Source organism: Argentina silus (genome assembly GCF_951799395.1).
Source record: "Argentina silus genome assembly, chromosome: 11".
NCBI lineage: Eukaryota > Metazoa > Chordata > Actinopteri > Argentiniformes > Argentinidae > Argentina > Argentina silus.
Window position 1 is genome coordinate 14,464,298 of NC_139665.1, and position 11,901 is coordinate 14,476,198.

General features: G+C 40.1%; 2 protein-coding genes across 2 annotated transcripts in view; both read left to right on the top strand.

Moving 5' to 3' along the window:
* otog (otogelin) overlaps nucleotides 1-3,518 on the top strand; it is a gene marked incomplete at both ends in the record, with an annotated part of 46,170 nt that extends 42,652 nt beyond the window's left edge. The window contains 2 exons of the mRNA XM_083681189.1: nucleotides 2,743-2,822; nucleotides 3,318-3,518. Of these exons, the coding sequence (XP_083537315.1) occupies nucleotides 2,743-2,822; nucleotides 3,318-3,518 (281 nt within the window). The remainder of the gene's footprint in view (nucleotides 1-2,742; nucleotides 2,823-3,317) is intronic.
* The window catches only part of LOC310812386 (C-myc promoter-binding protein-like), a 316,219-nt gene that overhangs the window by 179,142 nt on the left and 125,176 nt on the right, over nucleotides 1-11,901 (top strand). The window lies entirely within an intron of this gene.

Below are 11,901 nucleotides of genomic sequence, written 5' to 3' on the forward strand. Positions count from 1 at the left end.
TTAGTGAAATCAATTATGTATGTAACTTAAACATCACACATTGACTATCCATGTAAATTGGTTAGATCAAAGCTATTTGAATTAATCGCAATGTGAACCAAGATATAGAATATATATTCTGCAAGATATCATTGAAAAGCATATAAATGACATGCAATGGGGTTTTCTTATCTTTGTGTTCATCTACACGCTGACCATCATGTACCAATAAAGTTCTTTGAATTTGAATTTGAATTGAATCCCCCTAGGTACTGGATACTCTCTCTTCCCTTTCCCTGTTAGCCCATTGACACCCACAGTTAACACTAACTGTGAACGAGGTACCAGTCACTGAACAAACAGATAGGACAGAGTCATGGATACACAGAGTTCGGCAAACTCAGTTTGAGATGTGGAATTTTGAATGGCGCCATGTTGGCACCAAAGGTTCCGTGACAATCACCTTGTAGTCGGAATGCCAATTAGAATGTTTTATGGAACGTTTGGTGCCAAGATGGAGCATAGTTGGCCAAATTCTGAATATCTCTGGCTCTGAGATAGGAGATGACAAGGCTTGCCAGCACCATTGTTGATATCCAACAATGTACTCCCTTTTTCAGAAACGATTACAGGACAACTCCAAACTGACATGACAAACTTCAAACTTGTTTTTGTTAAGAAAACCCATTTTTTCCATCTCTATTTTGTCGCCATTTGCCACCAATCCTCCTCTGCAGATCAGTACATGACACAGCTAAATCTTTCCCCATGTTGCACTGTCTGGGCAGTGCATTGTTGACCGCCAACAATGTACTGTTGGTAGTGGCCAAGTAGATAGCACTCTTAGAAAAAAAAGGTGTTACCCAGCACCAAAAAGGATTCTTTGGCTTTGTAAGAGAACCCTTTTTGGTGCCATGTAGAACCCAAGGGTTTTATTTTTTACATGGCACCAAAAAGGTTTTTCATGTAGGGACAAGCCAACGAGCCCTTGTTTGTGCTAAATAGCCCCTTTTCTTTCTAAGAGAGTGGTTTAGATGTGTGCATGAGTATGGGGCAGTAGATACTAACCTGTTAGTGTTGGGGACACCGGTGTTGGGCACTATGGATCATGTGTTGGGTAATATGGGATAGCTTGCAGCCATTACAGTTGTTTGACACTAACTGACACCCAACCTTTTCTGTGAGTGGTTGATGGAACCAGACTTTTGTCTCCCTCAAAGTCTTCCAAATTACAATATAGTAGAACTGTAGACTGCATCACACTGTATGCCATATTACCCAAATAGTAACATCACCTTCTAACAAGTCGTAGATGTTTTCTGGTGAGTTATCGACTTTTTTTTTCTTTTTCTGGTGTAGTGGGCTCCTATTACATCTGACATATATATCAGTTATATATGTAACATGGATATGTCAATTGTCACCTATTTTGTCATCAACAATATATTACATCAAAATATTACAACACAATATTACATAAATGAGGTCAATCTTATGCTAATTCATTGGGAACATTAAAATAGGTCACCTGCTTAAAGTAGTAGAAAGTAGACACATAGATAAACACAAAATGTATGTGTATTATCATAACACATACAGTATCATTCAGCATATTAGTTTTGAAGGATTGACAAGGCAGCAACGTGGAGAAATATGTCTGTGATGTTATTGCAATTTAAGGCTATAACCAACTATAATTTACATGTTGGACACTTAATCATCACAGACCTCAGAAAGTTGATTTATCCTTTAATCAATAATGAAATAATGGTTTTAAAGGCCTTTTTTCCTTTCAAAGCTTTTCTCAACCGTTCCCTACTAAGAGAAAAACAAGTCAGTTAGCGAACACCAGGTGCATGCTAACATCAGAACTATGATCCCTGCCACTATTATATAGTATACCACTATTATATAGTATACCACTATTATATAGTATATCACTATTATATAGTATACCACTATTATATAGTATATCACTATTATATAGTATACCACTATTATATAGTATACCACTATTATACAGTAAATCACTATTATATAGTATATCACTATTATATAGTATACCACTATTATATAGTATACCACTATTATACAGTAAATCACTATTATATAGTATACCACTATTATATAGTATACCACTATTATATAGTATACCACTATTATACAGTAAATCACTATTATATAGTATACCACTATTATATAGTATACCACTATTATACAGTAAATCACTATTATATAGTATACCACTATTATATAGTATACCACTATTATATAGTATATCACTATTATATAGTATACCACTATTATATAGTATATCACTATTATATAGTATACCACTATTATATAGTATACCACTATTATACAGTAAATCACTATTATATAGTATACCACTATTATATAGTATACCACTATTATATAGTATACCACTATTATACAGTAAATCACTATTATATAGTATACCACTATTATATAGTATACCACTATTATATAGTATACCACTATTATACAGTAAATCACTATTATATAGTATACCACTATTATATAGTATATCACTATTATACAGTAAATCACTATTATATAGTATATCACTATTATATAGTATACCACTATTATACAGTAAATCACTATTATATAGTATATCACTATTACCTCTCTTCCTTGTTTTAGATTCAGGTGTAGGTGGCAGATCAGAGTTCTGCTCATTGACTTTCCTTCAGACCAAACCCAAACTGCTGGGGTTTCTCCTTGTGTTTGTGAACACAGGTAAAGAAGACGGGAAGTCGTGCCAGAAGGTGACGGTGAGGATGACGATCAGGAAGAATGACTGTCGCAGCAACAGACCGGTACGTTAGGACATAAATAAGAGACATTGTTTATTTATTTGTCACCCAAGTGGCCAAGTGTATATATTACATTTTTTGAGTCTTCTCGACTGCCAGTTAACTCAACTCAACTAAAACATTGTACCATTTATATATATGTACAGTACCAGTCAAAAGTTTGGACACAACTTGCCAAGAGTGTGCAAAGCTGTCATCAAAGCAAAAGGTGGCTACTTTGAATCTAAAATATAAACCATATTTTGGTTTGTTTAACACTTTTTTGTTTACTACATAATTCCATGTGTTCCTTCATAGTTTTGATGTCTTCAATATTAATCTACAATGTAGAAAATAATACAAATAAAGAAAAACCATTGAATGAGAAGGTGTGTCCAAACATTTGACTGGTACTGTATATACACTGAAAAATGTATGCACTCACTGCAATGTAAGTCGCTTTGGATAAAAGCATCAGCTAAATGGCAGATATTATTATTATCATTATTATACCTCCAGGTGAACATAGTGTCATGTGACGGGAAGTGTCCATCGGCTAGTATCTACAACTATAACATCAACACGTACGCGCGGTTCTGTAAGTGCTGTCGTGAGATGGGCCTCCAGCGGCGCTCGGTGCAGCTCTACTGCAGCGGCAACTCTACCTGGGTCAGCTACTCCATACAGGAGCCTACGGACTGCTCCTGCCAGTGGTCTTAGTGTCCACACACACACACACACACACACACACACACACACACACACACACACACACACACACACACACACACACACACACACACACACACACACACACTCTGCTGAGAGACAACTGTATGTCAGAGGCTGGAGGAGGCTTGGAGTATAAGCAGGGTGTAGCAGGTTGCGGGGCTTTGGGGCATCTGGAGGCAGGGATCTGGGATCTGGGGATATTATTGCAGCACATGCTGGTGGGCACTATTGACAGAGGATTATACTGTTTAACTACTTAACCAAAAGGCATCGTACTGTACAATTCTTGTCAATATGTTTCCTACCTGTTTTAAAGCTTCCATTTAACGTCCGTATTTTCATTTTACAGTTGTAAGCCTAGATGCTCTCTTCACATCCATTGTATCATTTTAACACAATACCAGCTCAAAATGTACTGTGCACATCATGTATGAAAATTACAAATTACTCTTTAGCTCAGTTTAGACGGAACAAATCTGCAAGGTTTCAAGTCTATTTACAAGAGAGTTGCAACACAATTCACAACAATAAAGGAGAAGAACTAGTAAATAATGACAACATGGAAGGGCTATTGCTCTCTTACCGAGCGTTTTTTAGTTTAGCCGCGCTTTGAACAACGGACAATTTACTGGTTTACACTGAACCTGTGAGTGTGTAGGTCCTGATTGCTCTGGTAAATCAATCATAGCTACGTTAAGATGATTCGCAGCGAACGTTTGCGGAGCAGCGTTTAACCAATAGGAACCGAGCTTTTCTAATACTTCGGTTGTGATTGCCTCCGTGCGCGTCACAGCGCGTCATCCGCCTCCTGTCGGTGAAAGACAGAATCTGTATAATCTCGGAACCCATAGAGACTACATTATTTGTACTTTTCTAGCATTAGAACCGCATTGACGGTCAAATGCATTGTAATTTCAATAATTCTGACATTGCATCTCAGAGTAGGACTACTACCATTATTAATAGGTCCACTGTATCTGTTTTCGGGATCAATAATTCACGTGTGCTTAACCAAATATGATATCACTGTACCAATTATGTACAACATGTGCCGGATTTCCCCTTTAAACAGCGATAACGTTATACAGTCCTTAATGCAAAGAAACGTCTCCTCCTTCCCTTTTCAAAGCCGATCAGGTGATTGTCAATCAAAGGTGTGAATGACATCGTTTTCATAGTGATTAAGTTGCTTGTTTGAATTAATGCGCAACCATGCCAATACATGATGGTGTTGACACCACTGGACGTTTTAAAATATCATGATAACGAATGTGTACACTATAGCTACTGAAAGTGGTTTATATTCCTAAATAGAATAGATTACCTCTACGTAAACTCGGGTTTTAGCAGGTTTAGCCAAGAACGGAATTTGACTGACACCTATTGGAAAGTGAGGTGATTCCCGGCGCACAGTGCAATGGAGGTTAGCTATCTTTGAGTCTAAATTCTGTATGCGCGTCTTAGTTGGTTTTAGACGACATGATTATACTAAGCTAGCTAGTCAGAGCAATAGCCCCACTGTGTATAATAATATAAGACAATATAGGCGTATGTAGTTGTTCTAAACCAGCCAGACTGTATTTATTAATAGGTAGTCCCACAATGTCTACAACCCAAGTTCAACATACTGAATTCATCCGTCAAGTTGTGCTTTGTTTGTACATTTTCCCTGTCTTTTGTGGCTTTTAAAATGAGTATTTTTACATTTTCAAATTTATATTGAGATGTTTTTACTTTTAGAAATATAATACTTCAATATGCTGTATATCAAGTGATATTAAAGATGCTTTATGTAATCCATAGAGAGAGGTGTTGCTGAGTAATTAAAAATCAAGCTGTATGTCGAGCACTTTATTTATTTATTTCTATACAACATAGCACAGCATTTGTTATTTTGTTGTTAAAGATTTTGTCAGCACAAGTAAAGCATTTGGCCCTTATACTGTACTTGTCCCTAAATTTGGACCCTAGCACTGTCCTAAAACATCAGACTGCACCAGAATTAGACATTTGGTTGAGTTTTTTTGGATTTCGAAAAAATTTAAATAATTTATTTTATGAATAACTCATCAAAGTTATTCAATGACAACTCACAGAAACTCAACGGACAATAATTGTTGCCCTCCACAGTATAACCATGTTATTAGAGCATTTTAATTTGTCTAATAATGTACATTTCAAGATAATATCAAATTTGTGTTTCCTTTATTCACCTCCTGATTAATGTCAGTACCACTGAAATGTTTGGTGTCAATTTGGGATATGATTGATTAGTTTGCCTAATTTAATTTTTTGTTTTGTTGTTAATGGGGATATCAAACAATGGCCACAGATTAGAGCAGTTAAAATGAATGTGTACCATACTAAATGTACATTTGCGTTTTCAATAAATATTTCCTTAGAAAATATTGTTTTGTCCCGAGTTCTTACATCATAATGTTACACCATGATGATGTTGCAGGGACCTTCGTTAATAGTGGGGCTTGCTTTCCTTGGGTTCATCAGTATGCTCTTTTTCAGTTGCTCAATAGAGTTTATTATTGTGCAGTTTATCTGTCTAGCATGTGTAGATACACATATTCAACACACAGGCAATACATTAGTTACTCTGGTCGTTTATCAATTTGGGGGATTGAGGTTTGAGTCGTACAATGAGAGAACAACTGAACAGTGTAAATGCATGACTGCACCTCAAGCCACCTGTCCTCCCTAAACAATGAACTCCTCATTCTGCTCTCTTAACATCGCACTGGAGGAGGGCTAACCTTGTGAGTTAACCTTAACCCCTCCCTGCTGACTTATGCTGAGTTGGGGCCCCTAACACACACGCACACACACACATACAACCTGAGTCCTTCTCACTGTGCCCCCCTCCCCCCTGGACTGCGGTGTAATTTGCCAAAGCAGGCTGCAGCTGTCTACCCCTGGGACATTGGGAGATTGTCCTGTGGTACAGGCTGAGTCACAGAACAAATGTCCCTGTAGCACAGGGCCGGTTTTAGCCTGCTATATTAGGGTGGGCTGGTAGAAATAATATGTGGGCAACTTGGGCGGTAGGTAGCCCAGAGGTTAGAGAAGCGGACTAGTAGCCCGAAGGTATATGTACAGTATATCAGTCATACATGCATGCATTTCTTTATTTCTTTTTATCTATCTATCTATCTATCTATCTATCTATCTATCTATCTATCTATCTATCTACAACATCAGTCTGCTGTTTCCCTTGGCAAAAATTCTAACAAATTCATCCATGTCTAAGGTATTTGTTATTGATTTCTCATGGGCCAAGATCACCAAATTCCTCTTTCTTTCATGGAACATGGTGCGACGATAGGGGGTTAGGACTCGTGACAGTGTGGAGAAGGAACTCTCACATGATGCTGAAGACACACCAATTACCAGTGCTGTTACAAACAATTTATGCAACACAGGAAAAGCTTCCTTATACTCCTGCACAGTGGACAGGTCTGTTTCATTTGGACATTTCTTGACCAACATTGGTTTTGCAACAAAAAAAAATTCAGACTCACATCGTCTGCCGCAGTGCCAGCAAACACACACAGAGGGTGCAACAAGGTGGAATGGGTACAAGACTGGATATGGCTGTCATTAAGTCTACATTCTTCTTGGAAAATCATTTCTGAAATGGCCTTGTCAAGGATGTTGAGCAGGGATCTTTTCAGAGACTGACAGCAGGTGATAATGGGATCATCAGAATCTGTATGACCCACAGTTGAGAGCACAACACTTTCACCAAGGTGTTTGCTCAATGTTCTCCTTCTCTTTGGAGGATGTGAATCATCCCCAGCAGGTGCCTGAGAAAGCTCTGTCCAGCAACCATCTTTACGGATGTCTTTTAAGGACTCCAGTGATGCACCAACAACCTCACAAGCAGTGCACACATCCACAGACTGAGACTGTAGAATTGCATTCGCTGGTTTCAAGACACCAAGCACCCGCACTAGAAATTGTGTGTGTGTGTGTGTGTGTGTGTGTGTGTGTGTCTGTGTCTGTGTGTGTGTATATGTGTGTGTGTGTGTGTGTGTGTGTGTGTGTGTGTGTGTGTGTGTGTGTACTGTATGTGTGTGTGTGTGTACTGTATGTGTGTGTGTACTGTATGTGTGTGTGTGTGTGGGGGGGGGGATTCAGGCACGTGAGCAGGTTGGCATGCGCTGTCCCAGCCAGACGTCCCTACGGTGATGGATTACCGGCATATGGTTGAAGCGTGTCAGCGATACGGTGTCAGGGCCTCCTGATAGATGCGCAGTGTCTTAGCCTTCATAGATTCACCATTGTTTGCTCCAAAGCACTGTCGATTAAATGATCTTTAGCCCTCTTAAACCATGGAGCAGAGTCCTACAGATGCACAAAGCTCCAGGAATTGCCTCTGCACACACACACACACACACACACACACACACACACACACACACACACACACACACACACACACAAATCCTGTCAGTATTAGGAATGTCATGCCATAATAAATCTAGCTTCATGATGTCAAATAAACTAAAGGTTTTCCTGATTTATATGCTGCTGTTATCCTGTTGTGTGCTCTCATGCTGCAGACAGTTGTTTCATTCCCTTCTTCTTCTCTTCAATCAAATTCTTCACAGTTTTAAAGCATGAAAAGCTTAGATTGCTCCTTATTCAAGGATGAACATTACAATCACTTGCCTCTGTTATTTGTATAACAGCATATATTTGCATAACAGCATGGGGAAAGAAAGCTTAAAAAGAGAAGGTTAGGAAACGTCAACTACTTGATTCCTCCATTGCGTTGAGTTGGGTGAAAGTTGGACGATGTCACTCCGAAAAAAGTAAATAAATACAAATTCCGATCAGTTAGCAGCAGAGTTAGCTTTAGCCTTAGCCAACTCTGAACTCTGAAGTAATGGGCTGGTTTGAACACAAGGCTAATCGCATGGTTTAGCCTGTTGGCACGAGGAGGCAGAAGAAAACGACACAGGACTTCTCACCGTGAACATCTGAGCTCTGAAATGTTATAGCAGACATTAGCATGGCCCCAGACTTTATAGCCTCCAGAGGAGAGCATGCCAAGTTGGAGCAGGAGAATGTTTTGGGTGAAGGGGTATTAGGGGTTAGGGGCAGGGGGCGGGGGATTTCATAGTCAAAGTCAATCCTTTAAAATGACATTCCTCAATACAAGTTTGAACATTGTGCTTAGGTGTATTGACAGTATCATAGATTCCTCGTAGTGGTAGTGAGTGGGGGCCCGTCAGGGTTTATTGACGTGTTTAGTTTCCATTTGACCAGAGATTTTTCTGATTGAGGCCACTAGAGAAAGAGGTGATCTGTTTAAGACATGGTATTTCATCGTTAAATACTTTACATGACACAGGCATCAGTCTGCATTATCGAGTTACTGGGCAGACATTCCGTTCCAGAGTCAGCCCCAACATGGCTGCCATGAGCTGTTGGCCTCCACGGTGCACTAGTGAAACAGTATGTCAGTCAAAAGATGAGCAGAGAGCTGAAGACATTTTAACGCAGAAACATGTAGCCACTAATATAACACCATATTCCACTTACTGTAAAACCTGGTAGGGCAGAGGGGGAGAGAATTGTTTTGACACGTCCTGTCTTCATCACCAACTTGGATTTCTTTACCCTTCAGTATCCCCGAAGTAAATTGATTGAAACCACCGTAACATTTTCATACTTTGATTTTATTCTGGCACTAATAGTCATGTGGAGGCTGATATTGGCTGAATCTCAAAGTTGTCACAGTGAAGGTCCTCTGCTGGTAACTATTGACATTCCATCCCTACCCCCCCTCCATTCACCAGTTTTGTGTTACCTTTGCTGTGAGAAGCCCTTTTCCTGATATTATTATTATTATTATTATTATTATTAATAATAATAATAATAATAATAATAATAATAATAATAACAATAATAATAATAATGAATCAAACTTTCAATATTTAGAGCTTTTCTAAGACACAAAGGTGCTTTTCAACCAGAAGTGAACGGCACAATGAAAAAGTAAATAAATACAAAGTGAAAAGAGGAACTCTGGTTGTGGTAATGACAGGTTTAGAGGGTGACCTCATGTCCTCTCTGGATTGTCATCTTCATGAGGATCCAATCTGATCTCTTTTACATGCACAGGGATCTCACTGGATGAAGGTATTTTTCCTTGACCCCCTCCCACACACTCACACACACACGCATGCACGCACACACACACACACTCACACACACATACACACACACACACACACACACACACACACACACACACATACCCAGCGCTGCTTGGCTTGATCTGTGCCTTCGTCAGATTCTGCATGTCCTCTCTCACCTCATCTGTGTAACACGACGAGGGTAAGAAGTGCACATAGTGATCCAAGCGGAGCGGATCCGAATGTGGCAGCCAGGGCACACCAGTGACGCAGGGGGGGAATAGTGTCATCGAGTCATATATCAAGGAAAGTGGGCCAAAAAGTGGTGCCCGCCCGCTGCCCACTGATGATATCATCAAAGGGTGACTGGTGGTAATACCAACCTGGCGTCCAGAATGGTAACCTGACACTAGGGTGCACAGTACCAGCTCTGTGGTGAGGTCACTGTCATGGTGGTAACACACACAGTACTGTACAGGGGTAGGTGGCGAGGATCCTATCTGCTATCTAACGGGTACAGGTGGGAGCCGGGGTGGGAGCCTACTGTCTCTCTTTCAAGGACACGTGTTTAACATGTAACAATAAGCTATTTTATCATTTATATTTAACACAAACGTTGGGTTTTATTTTCTTATAATTCCTTACATTTTCTGATTTTGTGAGGTGAGGTGCAATGCCCTGGCTTGCTCCCTAATCTGGCCGCAACAGCTGGTACCCCCCGTCCCCCCACGTCCCCCCATCCCCCCATCCCCCAAGGCCCCCCGTCCCCCTCCAATTAACACCAGAAGATCAGAGTCATCATCCCCACCCCACTGGGTGTCCCATGCCCCCAACCCCAACATGTACCCCAGGGGTACTGTAATAGGGATCTCACTCACAACCTCACAGTGGTGTCAAAAGTGCATGCATTCTATAGACTGTGTGTTGTTCAGCTACCTACATGTCGCTGTGACCATGTACCTCGAGCAACATCAAACCCAGGCAAAGACCGGTCTTATGAACTGCCCTTTCAAGTGATAGTCCGTCAGCCTTGCAAGCCTCTTGGATGCTAATGACTCTGTAGCCATCTCTGATATCAAAGCAGGAGCTCTTATGGCCAGCTGTATCAAAAGAAGGTTTGGACAGTTCTGAAGATCTCATGCTGGACATATTTGAAATGAAAGGTTACCAGAGCATAGTGGCTCAGTCTTTAGCAAGACAACACGGAGGTAGAAAACAGCCTCTTGCTCTCTATTAAACATAACAGATGTTGGAGAGAGCTGGTTGCTGACAGCCTCTGATATGTGGCAGCTTGCCCCTTCCTTTCATGTGGCTATGTCGCGTTTTACTGTCTACTGTATACGTGACTGTGTGTGTGTGTGTGTATGTGTGTGTGCTCGTTTGTGTTGATATCGAAAATATTAATTGGAGTTTTGAAGTGGAGTCCATTTAGAAATCATTTTTCAAAAAAGAGACAATAATGATGTTTGACATAACATGGAGGTTTGAGGTGAAGCTGTATGGTGTGTCCAGAAAGGGTTAATGTTGACAGAAACGAAAGAAAGACTAGTCATAAGACAGCTTGAGTCAAGAGGAATTATTATTGCTTTCAACATGACATCTTCTCATTCTTGGCTACTGACACAACAGCTAGTTGACGCACGGATTGTTCCAGAAGTGTGGCCCAATTGTGAAATCACCCTCTCAAATAGAAACCTACACAAGCGTTCATAATTATCCCTTAACAAGGATAGGCTCACCACTGAGGAATGTTGAAGTTGATGGTGAGGATTAGGTGCTATCGTCACAGATAGTGTGATTTGATCTGGTGACTCATCATCCTCTGTGAGGATGGCACCTATCCTCACCTTCAACGACTTTGACATTTTCCAGTTGTTTGACTAAATGTGTATTTGTTATGTGTGTTTATTCAAAAGGGCCCTGTTGTCAGTCATCGTTCACCTCATACCATCGTTAACATGTTTCCACCATTTCACTTGATCCAGTTAATTGTCTTGTTCATTGAGTGTTTATGTCCCTGTGTACTATTGGCTGGAAGACAATTGCAGGCCCCTCCGCCTAATGGACCTGAATAGGTGCAGTTGTTTGAAAGGTAATGGGAGCGTGGCAGTATGGAGTTTTGTAACAAGGATAGACCACAGAGTCTTAAAGATATTTGACTCTTCAATGGTCAATGATTTTTTAACTCTTTGCCTGATTTTAGCCTGTTTTGTTGT